The sequence below is a fragment of the Haemaphysalis longicornis genome, unplaced genomic scaffold, assembly GCF_048455015.1.
Source record: "Haemaphysalis longicornis isolate Haplotype H1 unplaced genomic scaffold, Haemaphysalis longicornis Haplotype H1 scaffold_6, whole genome shotgun sequence".
In the NCBI taxonomy this organism is placed as follows: Eukaryota; Metazoa; Arthropoda; class Arachnida; order Ixodida; family Ixodidae; genus Haemaphysalis; species Haemaphysalis longicornis.
The window spans coordinates 15,129,078-15,152,732 of NW_027526407.1; the positions used below are offsets into that span (position 1 = coordinate 15,129,078).

A 23,655-nucleotide genomic window follows, 5' to 3' on the forward strand; every position below is an offset into this window, starting at 1 on the left:
CAGAGGACAGCTCCAACCTACAGAGCTCCCAAAGATGGCACGTGCTGTCGCAACTCGTTTATTTACACACTGTGTTACCAAAAATGTCAATCTTTTACTCTCCTTAGGTGTATTTCCAATGAAGTTGCAAATCGCGAAAGTAAAGCTATTGTTTAAAGGTGGTGACAAAAATTTTTCGAACAATTACACACATATTTCTATCTTGCTGTTTTTTTCTAAAGGAATAGGAAAACCTATAGATGCCAGGTTGACTACATATTTTTCCAAGCACGCACTATTACATGATTTTCAACATTGTTTTCGCAAGAATCATTTCACAGAAAGTGCGATACTGCAGCAAAAAGAAAGCACTGTTCAGAATTTTTCACTTCTCCATTTACAATTAGGCATTTGCGTAGACTGATCTCAGGCCTTTTATTTACTCTAGCATCAGACTCTCCTCTGCAAACTGCACTCGTATCTATGAATGAAACTTAAGCGCGAGCTGACGCAGAGACAAGAAAGGGAAATGGCATCAGCGCTTACTATCAACTGAAAGATTTATGAAAATCGAAAGCACATATATACCATGCCAACACCAAACAATCAGCCACGTGTGACCGTCGCACAGGCGTACAGGTGTACATGAGGACGACCATCCCCCTTTCATTCTCTTTTTCTTTCTTTGATTTCTACCCTCTCTCCTTAAGAAGTACCACAAGAATGCGAACTGACGAGTGATTTATAGGATCCGAACCCCTAATTCAGATATGGAAGGCTGCAGTATTTTCCCTCGCAGCACGGTCCCTGTGTTTAAAAATGACTTGTGTGTCTGTGAAGCATGGCTTACAACCACAGTCTAAACAGTGCAGCGCCAGGTGTGTGTAGGGCCTTCGTTTCAAGAAGGAATGATGCTCCCTTAAGCGTGCATTGAGAAAACGGCCGGTCTGGCTGAAGTACACCCGGCCAGAGGACATACTAATGCAGTACACAACATTTGTCATACACCGAACAAGGTGGAGCCTGTGTTTAATCAAACAACCACTTGTGGTTGTTTGATTGATTCCCGAGACAGTGAAAACACTGTCTCGGGAATCAAGCCTGTTGCTTACCATGCTGCATAAACTACCTAGCTTATTCCTGGCATAGAAAACCACCTTAACCCCGAATCTGCCAGCCGTATTCTTAAGGCGATGCGACAGCGCGTGTACATACGGTATGACCGCCACTTTTCAAAGCGAAGCTTTTACCTTAACCCCGCAAGGGTGCGGCCGTGACCGTTGGTGTCAACAGGAAACTCCCGCGAATAAATAAAAGAAGTTGCTGGCACCGCCAGGAATCGAAACTGGGATGAATAGAGAAACAGAGCAAGAGCGCGCTGTCTTACCCATTGAGCTACAAGTACATCGGCGACGAGAGAGACAGACGGTGCACTGGGGTTTACCTCCTGCGTTCTCGCTAAATGCCACTTGATTTCGTCACGCGACCTCTACGTCTCAGTGCGCTGCGCCTACGGCACGTATAGCGGCCGTGTGCGCGCCTTGCGTATGCGCTAGGAGTTATAAAAAATGACAGGAAGCTCACACCTATAATAAAAATCAGAGGAAGCTCACACCAACTCATGACATCTCACTTCTCCGTCTCTGCCGCCGCCGACGGAGGCTACCCGGTTGACGGCAGAGACGGAGAACTTAGATTGTCGAACACGGGGTTGCAGCTTCGCTTATATATATAAAAAAAGAGTTTCCACACATGTGCTTCACCAATACAACTCAACCAACACCCGCTCTTGAATCATGAATTGATTTAACCTTAGCAAAGAATATCTTTTGGAAGATATAAAGGGTATGGTTAAGTGCATTTCACTTGTCTCTGGTTTCACTCTTTGTTGAGCCACCTGTAGGAATTTAAGTGACATCGCATAGGTAATCATTGTGGTTGTGGTTTGCAGCTTCGCTTTCCGACCACGTTCACAGGATATATTAGAACGCGTTTTTCTCTTGTTGATTGATTGGGGGGGGGGGGGGGTTTAACGCGCCAATGCAACTTATCCGATGAGCGCGCCGTAGTGGGGGGCTCTGGATTAATTTTGACCTCCTGCGGATCTCTAACGTGCACCGAAATTTCGTACACACGGGCATGTTTGCTTTTCGCTTCCATCGGAGAAGCGGCCGCCGCGGCCGGGAATTGAACCCGTGACCTCGTGCTCAGCAGCAGAACGCCTTAGCCACTTAGCCACCACGGCGGGTATTTTTTACTCTGTTCGGCATCCGTTATGTGATGCGCAAACCCTTTCAATTGCTTTACGAGACGCTGACACATGGACTGCAGCACAGAGAGGGGGAAGCCAGCGTTCTCCAGCCAGCCGAATTATTTGCGCATGAAGCTTTGTTGCGCCGAATCATAACAGGAATTGTTGACACCGGATTTGAAGCACGTCTTGGCTATCCTATTCTTAACTAGCTTCGAATGAAAAGAAGCGAAGTTTATGAGCGGCGTAAAAGAACGGGGCGCGTACATCCAGCCTGTATTATGCTGCGACAAACTGAGCTCGAGGTCAAGAAATTTCAAGGTGCCGTGAACGGGAACTTCGGCCATAAACTCCAAACCTTCTCCCTTTTGCCTTGAAGGCATCAAGAACAGCACATTCGAAGGGCTGAATTTGTATAAAGGGCAACACACTTGTCTATAACACAGGGTTCGTCCTTATAGCCTTATCTTGAGTTGGCGAAAAAGCATTTGAAGAAAACTATTGTGTCATATTGGAGTCTTAACCATATATTTTGACCTCAACGTTTTTGTGACAACTTTGAGCCCGCAGTTTTGAGAGGTAACTAGTTGTAGCTAAACTCAGTTTTAAAGAAAAGTGTGTTGCGCAGGGTATGTTGCAGTCTAGGACCGAAACATCGCCACATAACGGAAAGCCACAGTGGCAACGCCATGTAAACCAAGCTGCAAATCACAGTCAACATTGCCAAGAAAAATGTTAGTCAGGACTGGAGCAACCTTAGACCAATGCACACCCTGGAGGTTTGTACCTACACCTTATCTTGAAACCCCACAACACTACTCCGAAGGTAGAAGCTTAGGAGCTACGAAAACGCCGCCACGGAATTCCACTACGACTCACAAAGTCAGCTCATCATTGTCGTTCGTAATACAATCTCTGGTACGTCGCATCAGCACATCATGAGGCAGGAAGCAAAACAGGTCTTCAACGTTTACGCTAGTGTCCGAGATGTTGAAGAAATCAACAGAGTACAGATACCCCACTACCGCCTCAGACTTCCGCACAGAAAACAGATGAATGATGGTCAAAGATTCTAAATCCTTTTCTAAAAAACCATAAAAAGACACCTGCCACGACACTCGTTCCGAAACTATAGAACAAAAGAGTATCTGCAGCTTTTCGATGAAAGAAAGAAAATGAGAAGGAAAGGGTGTGGTTGCCCTTATGTTCAGCCGCACGCATGTACGACGGTCACACGTGCCTAACCGTTGGGTCTTGGCATAGTATATATGTGCATTCGATTGAATAAGTCTTCCAGTTCATAGTAAGCGCTGGTGTCGTTTCCCTGTCTCGTCCCTGTGTCAGCTTGCGCTTAAGTTTCACTCACGGAAGCTCACCAACTATCTCGTCTCTCCATTTTGCTTCTGCATTCGTATGGCGTGTGTGGTATTGCGTGTGACCTACTATTCTCTTACCTGAGTCACCGTAAGCAGCATGTATTAAAAGACGAAAATTCTTCTGAACTAAAATCTCTAATCACAGGCGTGCCCGAAGGCAACATTTTTTGGCCTCTCCTATTTTCCATTCACGTTAATGACTTGCATTCCCTCTTGTCAAGACCTGAGTTTCAGTATTCGATATGCTATGCTGATCGTAAACTTTGCTGATCACAGGTAAAACAACTGAAGAAATAAAAAAAAGATCGGATTCAACACTTCGCGTGGAGACAGCGCAATTCTTTACTGAATAATGTGGATAAAGCAATAGTTGTACTTTTTCGCCCGCACAACAAACTCGCTCCATCATTAAAGGTGTACCTTGACGGAAACATAATCCAGGTGGAGCATAGTGTAAAAGTTCTTGGCCTACTTTCTTCTAAAAATCTGACTTGGCACTGTCAGATACAACTAATTAATGAGAAAATATGTAAAACTACAGGCGTAATCAATAAATGTAGGCATATATTACCTCAACGTATTTAACTGTTGCTCTTTATTTTACTATTTTACCGCAACTTACGTATGCACACTTGGTCTCGGGCACGACCACCAGCGGGAACTCTACACACCTTTCTCTAGCACAAAAAAGGTGCAAGGGTAATATCGCATGTGCCATGTTATTTCCACACGCCCAAAGCTTTCAGATATTTTAAAGTAATTAAAGTTAGCACTTATTACAAATACCGGTTGGCCACGCCAAACTTTGCAGCTATAAAAATAGCGCCCGCTTTTAGGAGGGCTCAGCGAAATTGAAGGCAAATATTTCTGCATACCACACACGCAATCCAGACACACGGTATACCCCTACACCTCACCACAATTACGACCGTCAATCCTGAACATTCACTTAAGCAACTTGTTGGTTAACTTTACAATTTACTCAATTGAGATCGGTAAACGTTTAAATGGGCGTTGAAAGAATATTTATTGTAACGTGTGTTGCATCTGTTGTATTTTTGTGGTTGTAAGTACATCTGACATCACATGTCGTTCATATGTCTGCTTTTGGTACCCTGCTAACCATGACTGTTTACCATTTTGTGTAGCGTTTACTTGATACGTGCTTCAAGTTTTCTTTTTGTTTTTTCTCTCTGCTGTAGTTTTAATCGGCTCGGCTCCATCGCTCACAACCACACTGGGGCAGCCACCCCGTCAAAGTGCTCCGCGCAGCTTTTTGTGGCTTCTTCTTTATCCTGTACCGATCTCCTTGGCGAATAATGTTGACAACATTGATTGATTGATTTATCTTGAATGGTGCGACATAAAAAGATGTTTTACAGGTATTGTTTAGTACGCCGTGCAGCATTTGTTTTCGCTACGTGATTCGTCCGTGAATGTTTCCTAGTAACTCGTTAAAAAGGGGTGAGCGTTCACTTTATGTGTTTGCTCAAACCCCGCCTAACAAAAAAGCATGGAGTGATTTTATACGTGTTCACAACACTTGCATTCGCGCGTAAGCTAACTTTGGCAGACAACTGAGGCTGCTCTGAAGGAGCAAACTATGCGTATTGCAGAAACTAGAAATGCGTTTTAGGGACGAAAACATTCATGGCAGTTGGTTAGGGCGCATAAAAGTTACTCTTGGAAGGAAGTTTCACTTATATGAACACATCATTTGTTATATTTCCCAGATACGGATCCGATACCTCACCGTAGGAGATCCAGCCATCCATTTAAAATTTAGAGCCATTGAAGTTTTAGCGGTAAGGAATGCTGCCTATTTTATAGAAACATATGCTAAATAACACCCGACTACTTCATTTAAAAGCCCTTTCCCACAGGAGCAAATAGAATGCGATTATTACGTATACCTCGACGATTACAAAGTCGACGGAATTGCGACGATCTACAGCTTGGTAAAATATGTCGAAGACTACAAGTTCAAATATCAACGATATGACATTGTCATGGTCTTGACAGGGTAAGGTAATGCTTTTCTCAAATTTGTCAGTACAGTGTTGATTCAAAACTGCCCGACGCTAACTCAAAGTTTTGTACAAAATTTTACATCTCAAGAACACTTACTTTCGGTGCGAACACGCTACCAGGTGTACTGTGACGTCTGAAATATTTCTGCGGATAGCGCCATGAAGTTGGCCTATGGGCTCGGCATTTACCCTATGAAGTTCCAATCGCACCTGCAAAAAAACCTTCACTTTAGGTGGCCAGAAAGCACGGCCTGGCAAAAGTGAAAATCGTTGCAATACAATACAAAGAAGGTGAGAAAAGTGTTGATGGTCGAAGGAGTACTTCGAGTCTTACTCATTGGTTCACTCTAGTAGTAGCTGATAGCAAGCTTTACGAAGCGCCTGAGTTGAAACAGAGAAAGTTTTTTATCTTGTAATGTTTTAAAGAAAGTATTAGACACTAAGCTGCACATAAGAGATACAGTGGAACCCCGATGGTACGGCCAGCGGAGTTACGACGACTCGCTTCCTCCGACGAATCACCGCCGCCCCGGCAAACTCCCCATAGAAACTATGAATTGATGATAATGTTTGAAGGTTAATGGCGCAAGGCCAGCTAGGGCAAAGAGCGCCAAGAAAGTGGTTTGATGAATTGGTGACAACTAAAAGGTTAGTGGGAACACGAATAAAATCTATTAAAGACTGAGCACGGCTGGTGTAAAGGGCAAGGATGAAGACCAAGAGTGGTTTAAAAAAAAGAGGTGGCTGGTGTATAGGACCAGGGGTAAAACTATGGGTGGTATGAGATGAGCTGTAAGAATTGAACTTCTGAAAGAAATGTGAAGGTGCGCTGGACAGAAAACAAGGCATCGTCTCCTAAAAAGTATGAGGGATGTAATGAAATATGTTGTCTGTAAAGTTCTCCGAAGTGTTTCCGTCGTGTAATGTCGAGTGCCTTGCATTGAATGAGGGTGTGTATCACGGATATGCCCTCCCTACACCTGCTACACAAGGGTCTCGGAGATCCCGTGAGCAGGTGCGAGTGTGTTACATGCGTATGGCCTAGCCGTAACCTAGCTAAGGTAACTTCAATGTGCCTGTTGTGTGAGTCAGTAGTGTATTGTCCCAATTGTGGTTTTCTTGCGTGTAGTTTGTTGTGTGACTGTTCGCGCCAGTCTGCTTGCCAAGTTTTACGGAGTTGCTGTCTTATTTGTGGCTTGAGGTCTGTGTAAGGTACTGTTGTTAAGTCTACTGTGTTTCGGAGTGCAGCACTGGCGGCCATTTCATCGGCCAGTTCGTTTCCGGCAATGCCGCAGTGGCCTGGCACCCAACACAGCCACCCCAAGGTTTGACGAATAAGCTAGCATAAATGATTTGAGGGCAAGATTAATGACATTGTTTTTCGATGACTGTCCCGATGATAATGCACGGACGACGTTCAGCGAATCTATATAGAAAATGGATTTAAAAATATGATGTTCAACTATGTGACTTATAACCATAAAAATGCCATATGCCTCTTCCGTAAATATACTTGTCTTTACATTTATGTTTCTAGATGCTTCAAAATTGGGTCCATGCGCAGCAAAAGAGACTGCAGTCACCGTTTTAGATGCATCGCTGAAAAACTCTGCAGCCCTGTATTTGTCCTGCACATACATGAAATGCTGCAAAATCCCATTCTTGGTGTCCTGTTCTTATTGTATTTTGAGGAAGACAAGTCACATGCAACAGGACGAAGATGCCATGGTGCTACAAGATTAGTGTGAGATGACTTGAATGTGTCTAAAAAGGATAGCTCATGAATAGTGACCTCGACCCTCACTCTCTGCGAGAAGCTTACAGGAATGAATGGGTGATTTAAAAAGAGGTGTGATGTGGATGTATCATTAAGAACCGGTTTAAATGGATGGTTGTCCATTGATGAAATTTTAGAGGCATATAACAAGTCAACATAAGTTCGCTGGTGTGATAAGCACCATTTGTTACACTCTGCGTAAAGACTCTGTACAGGGCTCGTACGAAATTCGCCACAAGAGAGGCGAAGCCCAAAGTGAAGCACTGGGTCGAGCATTTTAAGTGCTGTTTTCGTGGCTGACCCATACACAACGCTCCCATAGTCCAATCTAGACCCCACTAGGCTTGGGAAAATACATAACGGGAGTTGCTTGTCCGTTCCGTAGGACTGGTGGGACAAGATTTTAAGAATGTTGAGAGCCATAAGACATTTATGTTTCAGATTTTTAATGTGAGGGATGAACGTAAGCTTTTCATCCAAAACCACACCTAAAAACTTGTGTACCTTGCTCACAGGAATCGATACGCCATTAACGGTAATGTCTGGGTCCGGATGGATCCCACGCTTCCTGGAAAAGACAACATAGGTGCTTTTTTCCTGGTTAAGTTTAAAACCGTTCTTGTCTGCCCAGCTGGCAAGTTCTCTGACACGGAGCTGGACATGACGCTCACAGGTGGACATATTGCATAATTTAAAAGATACCTGGACGTCGTCTACATACATTGAATAAAAAGGGAAGGTGGCAATGCCTTCCAAAGGGAGTTCATCTTAACTATGAACAGAGTGCAGCTTAGAACTCCACCTTGTTGAGCGCCATTTTCTTGCACATGAACTCTTGAAAGTGCGCTACCTACTTTCACGCGAAATGTTCTTTCGGACAAATAACTAGCAAGGGTGTTGGACATATATCCCGAAACACCGAAAGACTTCAGGTCACTGAGGATCCCGTAACGCCAAGCGGTATCATAGGCCTTCTCAACGTCAAAAAACACCGTTGCGCAAAACTGTTTGTGAATGAAAGCGTCCTTGATATATGATTCAAGGGCGGCAAGTTGGTCACTTGTAGATCGCCCCGCCCTGAAGCCTGCCTGGCAGCCCTCGAGAAGACCGTTGTACACAAGAAAGTACACAAGTATCCTGTTTATCATCTTCTCGAGGAGCTTGCAGAGGCAGCTTGTAAGGGCGATGGGCCGATAGCTAGCGGGAGAGGATGGGTCCTTCCCTTCCTTCAAGAAAGCCACTACTATGTCCTCCCTCCAATAGCGCGGAATGTGCCCCGAAAGCCATATGTTGTTGTATAGATGTAGGAGTGTTTCAAGAGTGTCTGGGTGTAGGTGTTGTATCATGGTGTATGTCATTTTGTCTGCACCAGGGGCTGAGGGCTTACATGTGCTCAGAGCAGCCGTCAGCTCATGAATTGAAAAAGGTCAATTGTAAGAACTGTGCGCCTTGTTGTTATCAAGCAGGGAGTTTTCTACAGATGCTTTGTGTTTCATGAAAGTGTTTGTTTAGTGCGCTGAACTGGACACGTGTTGGAAGTGTTGTGCGAGTGTGTTAGCCTGGTCTTCCAGTGTGTCCGCTGTTGTACTCACCAGAGGCAGGCTGTGTGTCTGTTGTCCGTTCAGTTTGCGTATTCGTGTCCAGACTTTGTGTGTGTCAGTGTATGAGTTGATGGAAGTGAGGAGGGTGCGCCAACTCTCCCTTTTCGCTTCACGGCGCACTCGTTTCCCAAAAGCATTTGCCCGTTTAAAAGAAATCAGATTATCTGACGTGGGGTACCGAAGAAGGACACCCCACGCCTTGTTCTGGGCCTTGCGCGCGCGCCTGCAGTCTTCGTTCCACCAGGGCCACCTTGGGGTACGGGACGCGCAAGAGGCCTAGGGAATGGACTTCTCGGCGGCGACGAGGATGTGCGCCGTGATGAGTTGGGCGGCTTCCTGCACGTGTAGGTGTTTTATGAATGTGTGGTGTAGTTGAGATGTTTGTGTGAATGTGCTCCAGTTTGCTTTTGATTCATTAAAACGTTTATGGGAAGATGGACTGCTCGGGCCTGTACCTATATACATTAATGAAGTGGGGAAATCGTCAATACCATATGGGTCCGTTCCCACATCCCACTCAAGACAATGAAAGAGAACTGCGGAACCAAGAGCCAAGTCAAGATGCGAGTATGTATTGTGTCCTAAGTTATGGTATGTATGCTGTTTTTTGTTGAAAAGGCATGCACCGCAGGATGTAAGAAACTTTTCTATCAGGCGACCTCGGGCATCCTTTCTGGAGGAGCCCCAAAGTGAGTTGTGCGCATTAAGGTCGCCTGTTAGTATGTATGGATTGGGCAGCTGGTCAACCAGTGCCTGGAGATCAGAGCTCGGAAGTGCAAAATCAGGAGAGATGTAAATGAAGCATACCGTTATCAACCTATTAAATAGTGTTGTACGGATCGCTACAGCCTCGAGGACAGATTATAAAGAGAGAGTGTGGTATGCTAATGATTTCCATGCGATAATGGGCACACCTCCTGAATAGTGGGTGCAGCCAACCCTGTCCTTTCTGAATACCATGTACCTATTTAAGAAATTTGTTTAGAATTCAGGTGGGTTTCGTGGAGACATGATACTTGGCTGACTGGCATGCAGAATCTCATACACATCGTCAAGATTTTTAAGGAGGCCTCTGCAGTTCCACTGGATGATGTTTTCTGTTCTCATTATTTAAATTTAAGAATGACGAGTGTGTGTGTTCATGTGTGTTCACGTGTCGCCTTTCGGGGCTGTTCCTCTTGGATTGGGCTTTTTAGGTCTTTCTGCTGGCTTGGCCGTCGGAGGCCGCTCCCTGCGGTGCGTTGTAGGCAAGAACGGCGTGACGTCCATCTCGTCCTCAGATGTCCGGGGGGTGCCCGTCGAACAGGACTTCCCAGAATTGGCACCCTTTTGGGAGCCCTTCGTTTGAGCCGCCACCGTCGGGGTCGCCAGAGGTGGCACGGGTGGGGTGGTGGCGCTGGGGGCCGATGCGGGCCCCGTGGTGTCCATTCCCTCGGCACCTTCCAACGTACTCGACGACGGGGAGGGAGAGGCGGGAGCGGCACCTGTCCCAACAGAAGTGGTTTGCACCACAACCGCTGCTGCCTCAGCAAGGGGCGTGGTGCCGGGTTGGGCTGCGTGAGGCAACCCAGCGGGGGGCAGGGGCGAGACCAGGTCAGACTCGCTGAACTGGGTCCCTGTGGATACCAGACGCCGCTCGGCCCCCCGGCGAGCTGCATCAGCGTACCTCCCCAGAGAGAAAGTGGCGAACCTCTTTCGCGCCTCCCGGAAGGTGATGTTTTCAGTTAACTTGATGTTGACTATCTTTTTTTCCAGTTGGAGTTTTTCCCACTTGCGGGAGTGCGCTTGCATCGGCCAGCTGCAGTTCACACAAGACAGGGTATCGGATGGACAATTGTCGCTCGGATGATCATGCGCCGCGCACTTCTCACACGTCGTTCAGCCACGGCAAGAGTTTGTACCATGCCCTAACAGCTGACACTTAAACCAGCGCCGCGGGTTCGGGATGTACGGACGGATGGAGCAATGGATAAAACCTGCATTTATGTCTTGTGGAAGAACTGCGCGGTCAAAAGTCAAGATAATGTGCTTGGTGGGAATCTCCTTGTCGTCTCTGCGGATAGTCATGCATCTCACGGCAGTGACGCCCTGATACTTCAAGCCGGCTAGGAGATCCGCATCCGTTTCGTTCAGATCTGTCTCGGATATCACACCCTGCGAGCTGTTGAGGCTCCGATGCGGTGTGACCCTGGTGTCTAGATCAGCCTGTCTAGTCTGAGTTAGAAGCTTTGCAGACTGCTGCTTGTCATTTATTTCGATTAGGAGTTCACCAGACCTTTGTTTTTTGCACTTACACGATTTTCCTATTACGGCTTCAAGATACTTGGCGATCAAGAAGACTGACTGACTGAGATTCAAGAGGGTGGGTTGGATTGAGGGACTCCATGACAAGAAATCGAGAGTAATCATCTGGTTCAGAAAATGTCAAAGATGGCAATGGCGGAAACGATACTTCGGTGCGGCCCCTTTTAGGGGGCGATCACGGTTGGGGGGGTGGGGTTGAAAATACCATACGGCATAGTATAAAAGCAGGAAGACGGGGGTACTTTCTCCTTTGACCTTACCCTGGTAGTCAAAGAGGTCCCGGAGATCCCTGCCTGGTAGACAGGCAGGGATCCCATCGGCCGGAGCTTGACCAAGGCTCCGACGGCCAGCGTTTACGGCTTCTACCCTTCACCTTTAAACACCTCGCCACGGTTGGACACGGCCTATGTATGGGAGCTCGGGTCCGCGGTGTCGCTGCTCATCGTCACCATGAATACTCAAGGTGCTCCGTGCGGGGGGAAACTATGAATTAAAACCCCGATAATATGACGTTCGTGTGCACGCGGTCCGCTTCATACGACGGTGACTGGCGTTGATAACCCGCTGTTTTTTCAATATTGCACACCGCTTCGCCACCTCGTCCCGACCGGACTGCATCACCCGCGTGTGAAGCGGCTTGATGCGCAAAGATCCGCATGCAGGCGAGACCGCCTGTTGAACAGACACTAGCAAGCCGGAGGGTACTCGTACACACCGGCTTTTCTCACCCTTTGGATCCAAGCTTCTTTCTTTCACGAAGTTCTCTCCCCCTCTCACCGCTCTCAGCTTACCAGTGTCTTTCAAAGCGGAGTTGTCAATCCGCTTCTTTCTTTTCTAGGGTGCCTACACTCAAGTACGTCCGCGGCGAGGGTGGAGACACGTATACGATTGCATCGCCGTTTTGTTTCACTCGCTGGCTTCCGCCGTAAGTCAGTGTAGCAAAACCGCGCTATAACTTTCGTTGCAATGTGGTTTACCCGCGAAGTTTGAGTCATCTTTTCTATGTCGCGTTGCTGCGTCTTGTGGGAAGTGAGAATACCAATGTTTTTAGCACTTTAACACAATACCGACGGCGTGGGACAGTCCAAAGGGTGTTTCCACTCTGTACGGGAATTTCGTTTATTAGATGCGACGCTCAGAGCATCTCTTGTCGGCGGCCCTGTCCTTCCTGCGTGCGTCCGTCGTTGTCCGCGTGCGTCCGTTGTTGTCCGCGTGGGTCCGTTGTTGTCCGCAGCCACTCTCCCCATCTCCTCTCCGATAACGAGCACTCTCTCGCGAGGGGAATTGGATTGAATTCGATTGGATTGGATTGTCTTGGACTGACTTGGCTTGGCTGGGCTTGGCTTGACTTCGATTGGATTGGATTTCGATTGGATTGGATTTCGATTGGATTGGAATAAAGTGGATTGTGTTGGATTGTGTTGCGTCACTTTCTCTCCTTGGTCTCCTCTCTTTCGGGCGCGCTGCGCATATAACTGTTGTGCCGCTCTCCGGCGGCCTTTCGGTCGACGGTTGCTCTCCGCTTGCGCTTGAACCCCCCTCAGCGTCGCATCCCACCAGGCTTCCCGCGACGGGAGGTGGGCGTAATTTTTTTTACCTCCGCATTCTAGTATCGTTCATTGAGCTGAGCCTTGGCAGTTTCACATTCGCTTTTCCTCCTCTTCATTTGCTCGAGCACGTCGGCATTAACTCAGGTACGCAAGGCGTGTGGCTGGTGGGCAATAAATAGCTCCGGAGGGCGCGGGTGTCGCGTACCGCACGGAACTTGGCTGGCGGGATAGCTCTAACGCCGTGGAGGAGAGCGGGGCACAACATACCCTTCGTATTTTTTTAATTTGGGATTTGAGATAAAGGTTCCGAAATCACGTGGGAACGCACTAATCACAGTTTTTTAAACGAATTCTTAGCCCGTCTGTCCCGTGAGACCACCTACTAGGCCGGTGTTTACCTGGGCCCCGGTCGTACGACACCCTGGTCAGACGACAATTTCTCGGGATCCATTTAACGTCGTATTATCGGGGTTCCACTGTAACACAAATGGGGATGCCTTTAAAAAAGATTATCCCGATGCTGTATTGGGAGAAACACCCGCTTCTGGTAGCTAGTATACCACCGAAAACATTAAACCTGCTTTACTTAATAAACTTTTAGCAAAAAACAAAACAAGCAAAACCTAAAGAACCGGTTAACATCCTTTCACCAAGCATATGACTGAGGTAAAAGAAATAACATATAAAAACAGAACCTTATTAGTAGATAGATGAGCCGTGGGTCAGCGAGCGAAAAAAAAGAAAAAAGAGTGTCCGGTAAGTGATTCTTATTCAATGGTCAAAGCCTGTGCAACCTGGAAACTCTGAAAGATGGAGCAACTCATCCATGTGTCGGCGATTTGAACTGGATTCCTCCAGTATGGAATACGCCGAACACCAAGGAGATTATACTCGCACTGTCGCGTTTGGAAGTCCCGCCCTTCCACTGCATATGACGCACCGTTGGTTTAGCTTCTATGGAGCAGCTGGTGCAGGTAACCGCCATCGTGGGTGGTGGCTCCGGGTAACATGCTGATGACACTTGTGGATGTAGGCTCTCCATTTCGCGTGCACATCCTCGGTGAGTGCCCGCACCTTCTGTAGGCGCACTTCGACGCTACTAGCAAATATGAAGTGCAATAAAGCAGGGTCATTTGGAATCAAACTCCGCCGCGATTTCTGTGACGCTTTCTTGGCCGCGGCTTTGACCTTTCCTGCATCGGAATCACACCATAGGAACAGGACTGGACAGGCCAGGTTAAAGCGACGCTGTACAACCTCGGTCGCGGAAGCATCAGCTGTTTTACTACCCATTCTGCCTTCGGGGCGTGGTACACAGTATACCCGCACATCCATTATCCGGGTCTCCTGATTTTTCACTAAGCCACAAGTAGTTCTCACACAGGGTGTCTTACCTAGTCAAGGCATAGCCACGCGGATATCCGTAGTCAACTTTGGGGTGTCATTGGTGCCATAGGTCGCCTCAGTATAATGTATAAAAAAAAGAATTGCTTGAGGTTCCGTGCCGCACGTGCCGTGCCTTTTTTGTAACTGGAACGCGTGAGATATCAGCGTAAAACTGTCAGTACACGCTGCTGTGACACGCAGTTCTATGCTATACCTCGCTGGAATACTAAAGATGGCGTCTGCATGAAGATTGATGAGTGGGGATGTAGCTCGGCTCTGTCAGTGATATTCGTGACTACGTTGGCGTTGCAGAGGCTTTGGGACTCACACTGAGACGTCGTGCGAAGAGATGGCAAAAAAAAACCGGTGCGAAGTAGGTCGACGTGATTGACATGTAAGCGGTGTGCAACCTTCTCAGCGTGGACGGCCGCTCGTGTCCTGTAGTGCGAATCATAGCACTCTTTGTTGATAGCTGTATGTGCGGTCAGGCAGTCATAAAGGTAAAGTTAATCCACGCGTGGGAGCTTAGGTAGGCCCGTATGGGCCTTGAGGGTTTCACTGGACAGAACTTCTGTTGGAGGTGAGCATTCCTAAAACCGCAGCATACTGAACTCTTAGCGACGTTGGTCGTCATAACTGTCGGCGTGAGTGTGCGCACCTTCATCATTGCGTCTTTGAAGCACCTTCCCATTCTCCAAATTATGTCAATCTCGTGCCTCCAAACAGTGCTGAGCTGTCGGGGCCACTCGGTTGCTCTCCCTCCTCGTCGAGCGACACACCAAGCTGGTGGACGCATCATTAAGCCGCCCTCTTGATGGATTCTCATTCAGCATCAAATGCTCTTGCGTTTGCAAGTGGTCCAAGCCCGGAATGACGTGAACTTTAGTCTTTTCAAGCGATGACTCCATTATGATAGCGGGAAGACAATTGGCGGTAGGGAAAACATCACATTGAACTGTGGAAACTGCATCAGCCACATCAAGTGCCGTATTTTAAGGGTCAACCCAGATTTTGACGCCAACATGCATTGCTAGCTGCAGGTGTGAGATGTCACGAACTTTGTTGACTTTTTTTGTACTATCAGATTGGACAGTATTGGCGAAAGGATTGCTCCTTGTGGAACTGCAGTAGCAAAGTTCAACAATCCTGGATTCTGTGCGGAGGCTCAGAATTGAAATTTGGGGCCATTAAAAACCACTTCACCTAGTTATTCATCCGTAAAAAAACCACAGCCTTCCGTAGTTCCAATCACAGGCTTATGTCCAACGGCATTGAAAGCAGCCTCAAATTACAGTGGCACAAGTACGGCAGGGGTGTTGATGTGTGGTATTTTTTGGGTCGGTCAATCTATGCAGGAGCATAAAACTCTCGGGGGTTCAAAGCTCTCGTCGACACCTGGTCTGCGTCACAGCATAGTACGGCAAGAGCTGGCTCAGCTAGCTTGCATTGCGTCGAAGATCATGAGATAGGTCGCATGCTGTTGATCTTGTTCACCCTGTTTCATGGCTTGGTGAAACACGAAGTAGTTCCACTAGATAGGATGTTGACCAGACATCCACAGTGTTCATTTCAGACAAGCTGGATCCTGGTGCTTTCATCAGGATTCCGGAGAATGCCCTAAGCGATGTCAACTTCGCCAGGAGGATGTTTCACGTTATTCGCCTCCAGTGCTATCCCCAGTTCCTACCGAGTAAAATCTTCTCTGGAGGTTGCTGTGGTAGGGCCACGCTTGCTCGCAGAAAAAGTTGAAAGCCACCTGATCGAACTTCTGCACAGAAAGGTCTGATCGCCCAGTATATGTTACGGACTGAATGGGGGGGTTCTCACCTTCCCGCCATGGCACGGAAGATGTGAATGGCTTGCGAGAACCACCCTTTTATGAAGGCAGTTGCAGTGGTCCAGCCATCATGTCCTTGCCAGTCCTTCGGCGTAGCGTCGAGATTGAGCCGGTTTTGCTTGGACCGAGAGACGGTCCTTGAAAAATCTTCCGTTTTTGAAATATCAGACATATGGCTGCTCCTTCTCTTCCAGGCATTATCAGGGTTATTGTTAGGGGAAGGAATGTTTTCGCTCACACGGACGTTTAGGGTGCAGCCTGGAACTTTATATTTAACGGGCGGAATAGCAAGGAATCCACCGTACATTTCAATCGAAGATCGGAAAGCATAATAACAGACCGTTTGAGCGGAACACTTCCGCTTTGCAAATGTCCATGTGATTAGTTCAGGCAATAATGACTAGGCGTCAGAGATCGCTGAGTCTACACCACAGCGACATTGCCGTACAAAGTCGGGGTCTGCTCTTGTTAAGCACCCAGTAGTAGCCGCGGGCGTGCATGAAGTCAGCGCTCACCCGATGTTGTAAGTTGTAATTGAGCGTAAGGCACGGAGCGTCGGCAATCTCCTTGAGATTTGTTCCTCATTCGTCGGTAGTTCTATGGCCCCACGTTGGATGGTCCATGTTAACGTGCTCAGCCACAAGGCAACCGTGTTTAGGGTACTGTTTCGTCGCATGAATCATCTTGTTCTAGCTTTCATTGGAACCTTAGATTCTTTACGGCCACAACTCGTGTCAGACCGCTTGTATAAGGAAACAAGGACTCCAATTCTTTTCTCCATTGCCGCAGGTACGGACGCTGTCTCCCGGAAGTACTGTATTAATGAGCAGGGCCGATTTGCGTGTGGGAAACGTCGTGACGGACAAATACAGCGCGTTGTGCCAAAGGATCGTTCGACTGTTTTTGACTACTGGGTGCGTCATGTTCTATGGCTAGTTGAAAGTAGTCATTGTACCCCGAAATTCGAGTCACAGCCCCCGTCCACGCAAGTGGTGTTGGAACCAGCTTGGGGTAAATCGGAAGTCCTTTCATGGCTCTGTCGCGCACTTTCAGAGCCCGCAGAACATCCACTACAGATACTCTGGAGGTGATAATACTGTTGCCACAATACCGGTCACCTGTGATAGCTGCGATAACGTTAGTAATACTGCAACATGTTGATGAAGCAGTGGCATGGAAGGCGTCATTTGCTGTCAAACCACAGAAGGTACAATTCGTGCCAAAGTAATATCTTTAATTTGCTCTTCGTGTAGTAAAGACGATAGTCCTTCTTGGGCTACTTAAACCGAGAAATTTTGATTTTTTTATTTTCAGACAAACACCGCTGTTACAAACGTAATACACAGCAACAAAACAAACCCATTACACTAAAACCTAAAATCACTGTTCCACCCTAAGTTACAGTGCTGGCTGCTAAAATATTTTCATTTTTGTTAACTTCTCCACTTGTGACAACCTGTCTGGAACACATTGCCGTGCCTGTTTCACTTCAATAAAAGGAAATATGGCCTCTCGGAAATACTCATTTACCGGCCGCGAATCAATGTACAAGTGGCAGTTGGCCATTCGGCATCTTTTCATACAATGCAGATATAGTAACAATATAACATCTAGAGGGACCCCATCATCATCATGTTCAACGGAAAAATACCGAATACCATTGGCATCGATTGCCAGATATTGTTTCAGCGTACGCTGCAGCACATCCCAGAAGGAGACCCCGTCCCAACAGTCAATGCAAACATGTTCAATGGTTTCCGGTTTGTTGCATGACCAATACTGTTCACCCCACGGCATAAAAAGGCCCTTTTCTTGCATCCATGTTTTCAGAAGGAGTGTCCCGGCGTGTAGTTGAAAAAAATGTCTCACATCCCGGTGAAACTGGCTTTGTTTTAACCCGTATTAACACATCTCGACCCGTGCCAGCCGAGTGAGCAATTCTGTACATAGGGATTGGAAAAAAATACTACCCGGCGCCTGGTTTCCATCCCTCGACCCTTTGGGCGGAACGCAATGTACATGTTGCTCTACCCACTGCGCCACAAAGCCGACACACACAGAATGGGAGGCTACGAACGCGCCTTATATCCTTGGCTCATTCAAATTACTGCTGACGAGCGCTCCCTCGTCGGCAGTTACCACAAGTGCAACAACATTAACGTAACGCAAACTAAACGTCGTGCGCCCCCGGAAATGCTCTGCATTTGATCGTGCCCCTTCCGAGGGGGATGTTTGAAGACCGAGACTGCTCCCTGAAGAGGTTAGGATCGTTCACTCGCTCATCACTGTGACAAATACTGTTCAGGCTTTTTAAATGTATGTTTTAATGTTTTAATGTACGTTTGCTTCTTTGACTGCATTGTGACCACAGCCGATGAATGGGTATTTATATAGTGTAGGGGGAGGGTGCGGACTACGACTACGGATGCCTACGGACATCAACGCGTGTGACATCGTGAGTTACTGAAATGCTCTGCATTTAAAACAGCACGCGAGAGGCAGGAAGATGGTGAAATGTGAAACGTGCCGTGAACCCCCTCCCGTGGCACGACGCAACGTGGAGCGGCTATGACCCAACGTGGCGCGGCTATGACGCAACACAATCCACTTTAATCCAATCCAATCCAAATCCAAAACAATCCAATCCAATCTAAGCCAAGCCAAGCCAAGCCAAGCCAAGCCAATCCAAGCCAATCCAACCGAATCCAATCCAATGACAGACCGACGGGGAGCGATGCGGACTACGACTACGGACGTCAACGCAGGTGACATCGTGAGTTACTGAAATGCTCTGCATTCAAAAAAGGCGCAGAGATCGTTATACCGTCTCTTCCTAGTGACTGCGCTGAAAAACTCTAACGAAAACCGTGCGCACAGAAACCGTGACAAGCCCACAACTTCTTTTAGATAGCTACGGATACCACCTGGCATACACAACGTCGAATTTGGTCTGTTTGCATGTCTGTCTGTCTCTCTGTCTGTGACTCGGTTCAGCTACCCGGCCAAAGTAAAATTGGTATTGCGCAATAGTAATATATACTCCCAGCGAAATGTAAACGTCTAAGCCGGGTTTATATGTTCATACTTGTCAACTTTTTAGAACAAAAACAAGACATTCCGCAAATATAAGACAGGAAATTAGTACACAAAGGATATTTACAGTATTCCTTTATTAAAAATTCATGGATGCTTAATTTTTCGCTAGCAAATGATATTCTACATCTACTGCAGAAAACCGCCGCCTCCTGGCGGCATATAAAAAATCCGGAGGCAACAGCAACGAAAGGTCTCACTAGCTAGGTTCCACGTTATACTTGTAAAGCACCTGGAGCACGGCCACACGGTTCTATTAACCTTGTATTCGGCCTCCTCCATTCACGCGCGTCTCCGCCGTACTGCAGCGCTCTCATCGCAGAACCCGGCCTGTAGCAGTGGAACGCGCTAAATTCAAATCGCCTGGTGCAAACCTTTAGTGTGTTTACCTTGGGATGAGTACGACGGTACAGGAACAGCATGAGAGGTGTTGATCGTATTTTGACGACATTTGCAACAAAACGAGGAGATACACGGCCACTTTTTCGATGTTAAGCCTGCAGGAGTTGATTACCCAAGTCAGTTTCGTTTGCTTTGCAAGTTTCTGTTTCATCGTTAGGCGAAGGTACATGTTGCTGCACTTTTGCTGTTGCAACCTTTTAACTCGTTGTGGGATTTTGCTAATTTGGTTTGCCCGATTCGAAGGTAGGGCTTTGCCGGTTTTCCTGCTGCCCCACTTGTGGCGATGCGTCGAAGCGTTGCCATTGGGCTGTCCACCAGCAGCGCTCAATACATTCGCTCCCCTTGCGGATTGTGTCAACTAGTTTACACTTAGCATAGCTCAAGCATTCACGATCAGCTCCTTTCTATCGGAAAAAGTCACTGAGTAGTTTTTCCATTTGTTGCTCAAGTTGGCGGAATTTTGACACACAGGCTCGGTTGCTGCTCAAGCTCCAGTTCCTTACATTTCGTTTGGTATATTTGCTTCCCGTTCACAGGTGGTAAGCCCTACGGTGTTTGGCTGTGTTGGCGGTTTTATGCAGGCTGCACCCGATGGGTGTCGCACTAGAGCGACGGTAACGGACAGATATTTCGACATTTTTCCCCATACCGTTAATAGATGACGCCATCGTCGACGGGAGCTTCTATGGATCCTGACAGCATCACGCTCCTTGCCATTCTTCTGGAAATTTTTCTGTGCCCGTTAGTCAGAGTCGACAGCGAGGTGACCCATCTGTTTGGAGAGCACGCAGTACTTCCCTCTTGTGCTTCTGCACTCACCCGGTGTTTCGTCTGGAAGCTTAACGCATTTCTTACAGGATGTCGCCAGAGCAGGTCAGTTTGCCGTGTTGTGTGCAGGTACATGTCTACCGAGAAAAAAAAGCATCCTTCTCATACTCATTCGCCGACTACAATCAAGCAAACTACTCTCACCATACTTGCACTAGCAGAACTTACCTCCCCAGTCCACAGTAAAACGTTCTACCTCTCAGTTTTCGCTCACTCTCTCTCTACGAAAACAATCGCATGCGCCTTCGGCATTTCTTTGCCGACTATTCAGGGTACGAGCTCACTTGGGTCACGTAATCGTTGAGTGCCTATTTTACGAGCGAGGCACCACTGTACCATCTGCCTAAATGACAAAGCTCGAATTTTGAACAATGGGTCCGGCCACCAGCTCAAAATGTCTGCCTAGCGTTCCCCACCCTGGCGTCCTGGTCTCTGTCAGATCGCCACCAACAAGCATGCGTCAGGATCTGGGTACCCAATTCCTCGTAACTAGACCCCATCCCTATCCCACCTCACTGAGCCTCAGAAGACCTCAAGTTCGACGATGATAGATCGGCGGGAAGGTCAGAAAGCTCAATTAAAATCAACAACCTCTTCGACAGGACGACAAGACTGGGAGACGCTGTGTAGGGCTATACGGATTACGGCAATCCATTGCTGTTTTGTTTTGCATGTAGGTACAGCCCTCTCGCAAATACAAATTGCTTCAATCGTGCTAGATTGGCGCAATCCGATAGCAAACGGCTGAAAATGCGAGAAACCCTGGTTTGATTTTGATCAAGGATACCATTTTGTTTTCACTTCACTCCCATCATCATCATCCACAGAAAAATTTGCTTTCCTTCAGCTGGTTTTGAGATAAAGTACAGGCGACATCAGTGATCGGTAGAAAGCTTTGCTGTAAAGGATTTCCCCGAATTGGTTTATAAGTGCGGGCGGTACCACAAAACTCCAGTAGACGACAACGGCAGCCTATAGAACGGCTTGCAAGTGTTTCTTCTGCATCAGCCTTGAGAGCTTCCATCAGCACCGGGGACGCTTCACATGGTGTTAAGCCATAAATAACGCCACGCGGCACTCATCCAATGTTCATCTGTGACTACGCCGACCACGTGGGTTTATAATCAGTGCTTCCGGACGCCAAAGAATTCTGGATCAGCCTACCTGGTAAATCAACGCAAAGGGCATGAGTAGTACTTAAAAATAGACAAGCGACACCGCTGTGCATCAGACCACAGCTCTTTGTACCGGGAATAAAAGAGAATGGTACCGTTGCTACCGGGCGTATTGTCAACCCGTTTGCCTTGATTGTGCAGTTGAGAAAACCTTTTAGCAAATGTCTGCGTGCTGGACTGTTGTGCCTCACTACGGCCATCCTCTACCACTGCGTCTATCTGGCACACTTTTTGTCGTATGGAACTCGGTGGATGCCCCCAAAAACCGGCTGCCACTGCGTGGCTCGCGTCTGGACGGACCGCGTGCCAGTTTGCTCCGCAAGAGGCCAAAGAGTTCTTTCAAAAGTACGACGAATCCCTACCACCATTTGCTCGGGCACCTACTCTGCCACCAGAGGCTGGTTCGCCTCCCCGTCAGGAAGACCTTGACGGGGTCCAGACAGCATTCACCATGACTGAGGTTTTGGAGGCAATAGCGGCAATAGACAAGGCGAAGTTAGGCAGCACCGGGCCCGGACGGTGTAACTTAAGAAGCGTTCAAGAACATCGACGGTCACAGTATACAGTGGCTACTCGACTGGCTGAATGCTATCTGGAGCTCTGGTGACATTCCGGGCCGCTTGAAGCATTCCGAAGTAGTGCTGATACCGAAACCTGGGAAGGCTCCTGACCATCGGAGTAGTCTTGGCCCAATCGCACTAACATCGACCGCCTGTAAGCTCTCCTTGAATGGATGCTAGCCACGAATCTTACATGGTGTCTAGAACGATAGGAATGGTACCACTCGGCTCAGATTTGGTTTCGTACGCACCTGGTCACAAAAGACAGTCTAGACCACCTGTCGTCTATATTGCTTTTAGGTGGTAGATCGAACAAAATCCGCACGATCCTGGCTATGGATGTCCACAACGCCTATGACTACGTGAGCCACTTTGCAATAATCAGTATTCTACAGTGGCTTTTCCTTCCACCAGCAGTATGAATTTTTGTAGCGTTTTTTCTTCAGAGCCGCTCCTTGTCCATCGGACTTGAAAAAAACCTTGTGGGCCACTTTGTTTTGGAGCGAGGCGTTCCGCAAGGCTCTGTGCTGTTTCCAGTGCTATTTAGCGTGGCCATGATGCCTTTGGTATTTTTACATAGACTCATGCTGAAATACCTGACACATCCTAGTACATGCAGACGATGTGACTGTGTGGTCTGTACACAATCAACTGCACCGTCTTCAAGCAGGTCCACAGACGCCGTTGGACAATACTTCATGGTGGTTCTCAATCACTAGATTAAATCTGTCCCCTTCAAAGACTACATACATATCGGTCACCAATCGCAGGGGTCGCCGCCGATTGTCACAGACACCAAAATGCCTGTCCTTGAACGACGAACCCCTGGCAACTGCTGCTCATAGTTTTGTATTGGGGTTAGAAATAGGCGCAGAAGGTTCTGTAGCTTCATGGGTTTGTTCCACTCGACAAAAAGGAGCCAGCATGCTACACTTGTTCCGCCGTTTCGGCGAGACGTCGGGGAGTGTCTGCTCCCGTCTCTTTCATGTATTAGTGCTGGAAGTCTTTCCAGCGCGTATCGTCTACCAAGCCCAGTTCCAGCACCTCACTTTGCGCGACTGGGATACTTTGGAAACCGCACACAGGGCGGCAATGCGAGTGATCACCGGCCTTCCACGCATGACTTGCATTCCAACCCTGCAAGCGGAGGCACAAATTAACACAATGGACGAGCTGGTACAGAAGCGTCTATCGACTCATCTTCTAAAACTATATCGATTCCTGCCGCCGCAGCACTAGAGCACTACTATGACCCCGCATCGCCTCTGATACCGCTTCCAGCTGAGCCACCGCAATAGCACCACCCACAAGACACCAACAACCGTCTCCTGAGGCGTATAAAATTATTCGCACAGAGCCGCAGACAAACCCACCCACCCCTATCGACACACCGGATGTCCTACAGGCCCATGTGGATACAGGGGTTAACAATGGCATCATCCACACGAGCCTAGTTTGCCCTACTATTCCGTCTCTAAACAAGACATGAACGTTTGTTAGAGAGGC

General features: G+C 47.7%; 1 protein-coding gene across 1 annotated transcript in view; it reads left to right on the plus strand.

The window, feature by feature from the left end:
* Positions 1–23,655, plus strand: part of LOC144142915 (venom metalloproteinase antarease-like TtrivMP_A) — a 65,211-nt gene that overhangs the window by 24,576 nt on the left and 16,980 nt on the right. Inside the window, exons 6-7 of the mRNA XM_077674753.1 lie at positions 5,340–5,411; positions 5,490–5,629. Coding sequence (XP_077530879.1) covers positions 5,340–5,411; positions 5,490–5,629 — 212 coding nt within the window. The remainder of the gene's footprint in view (positions 1–5,339; positions 5,412–5,489; positions 5,630–23,655) is intronic.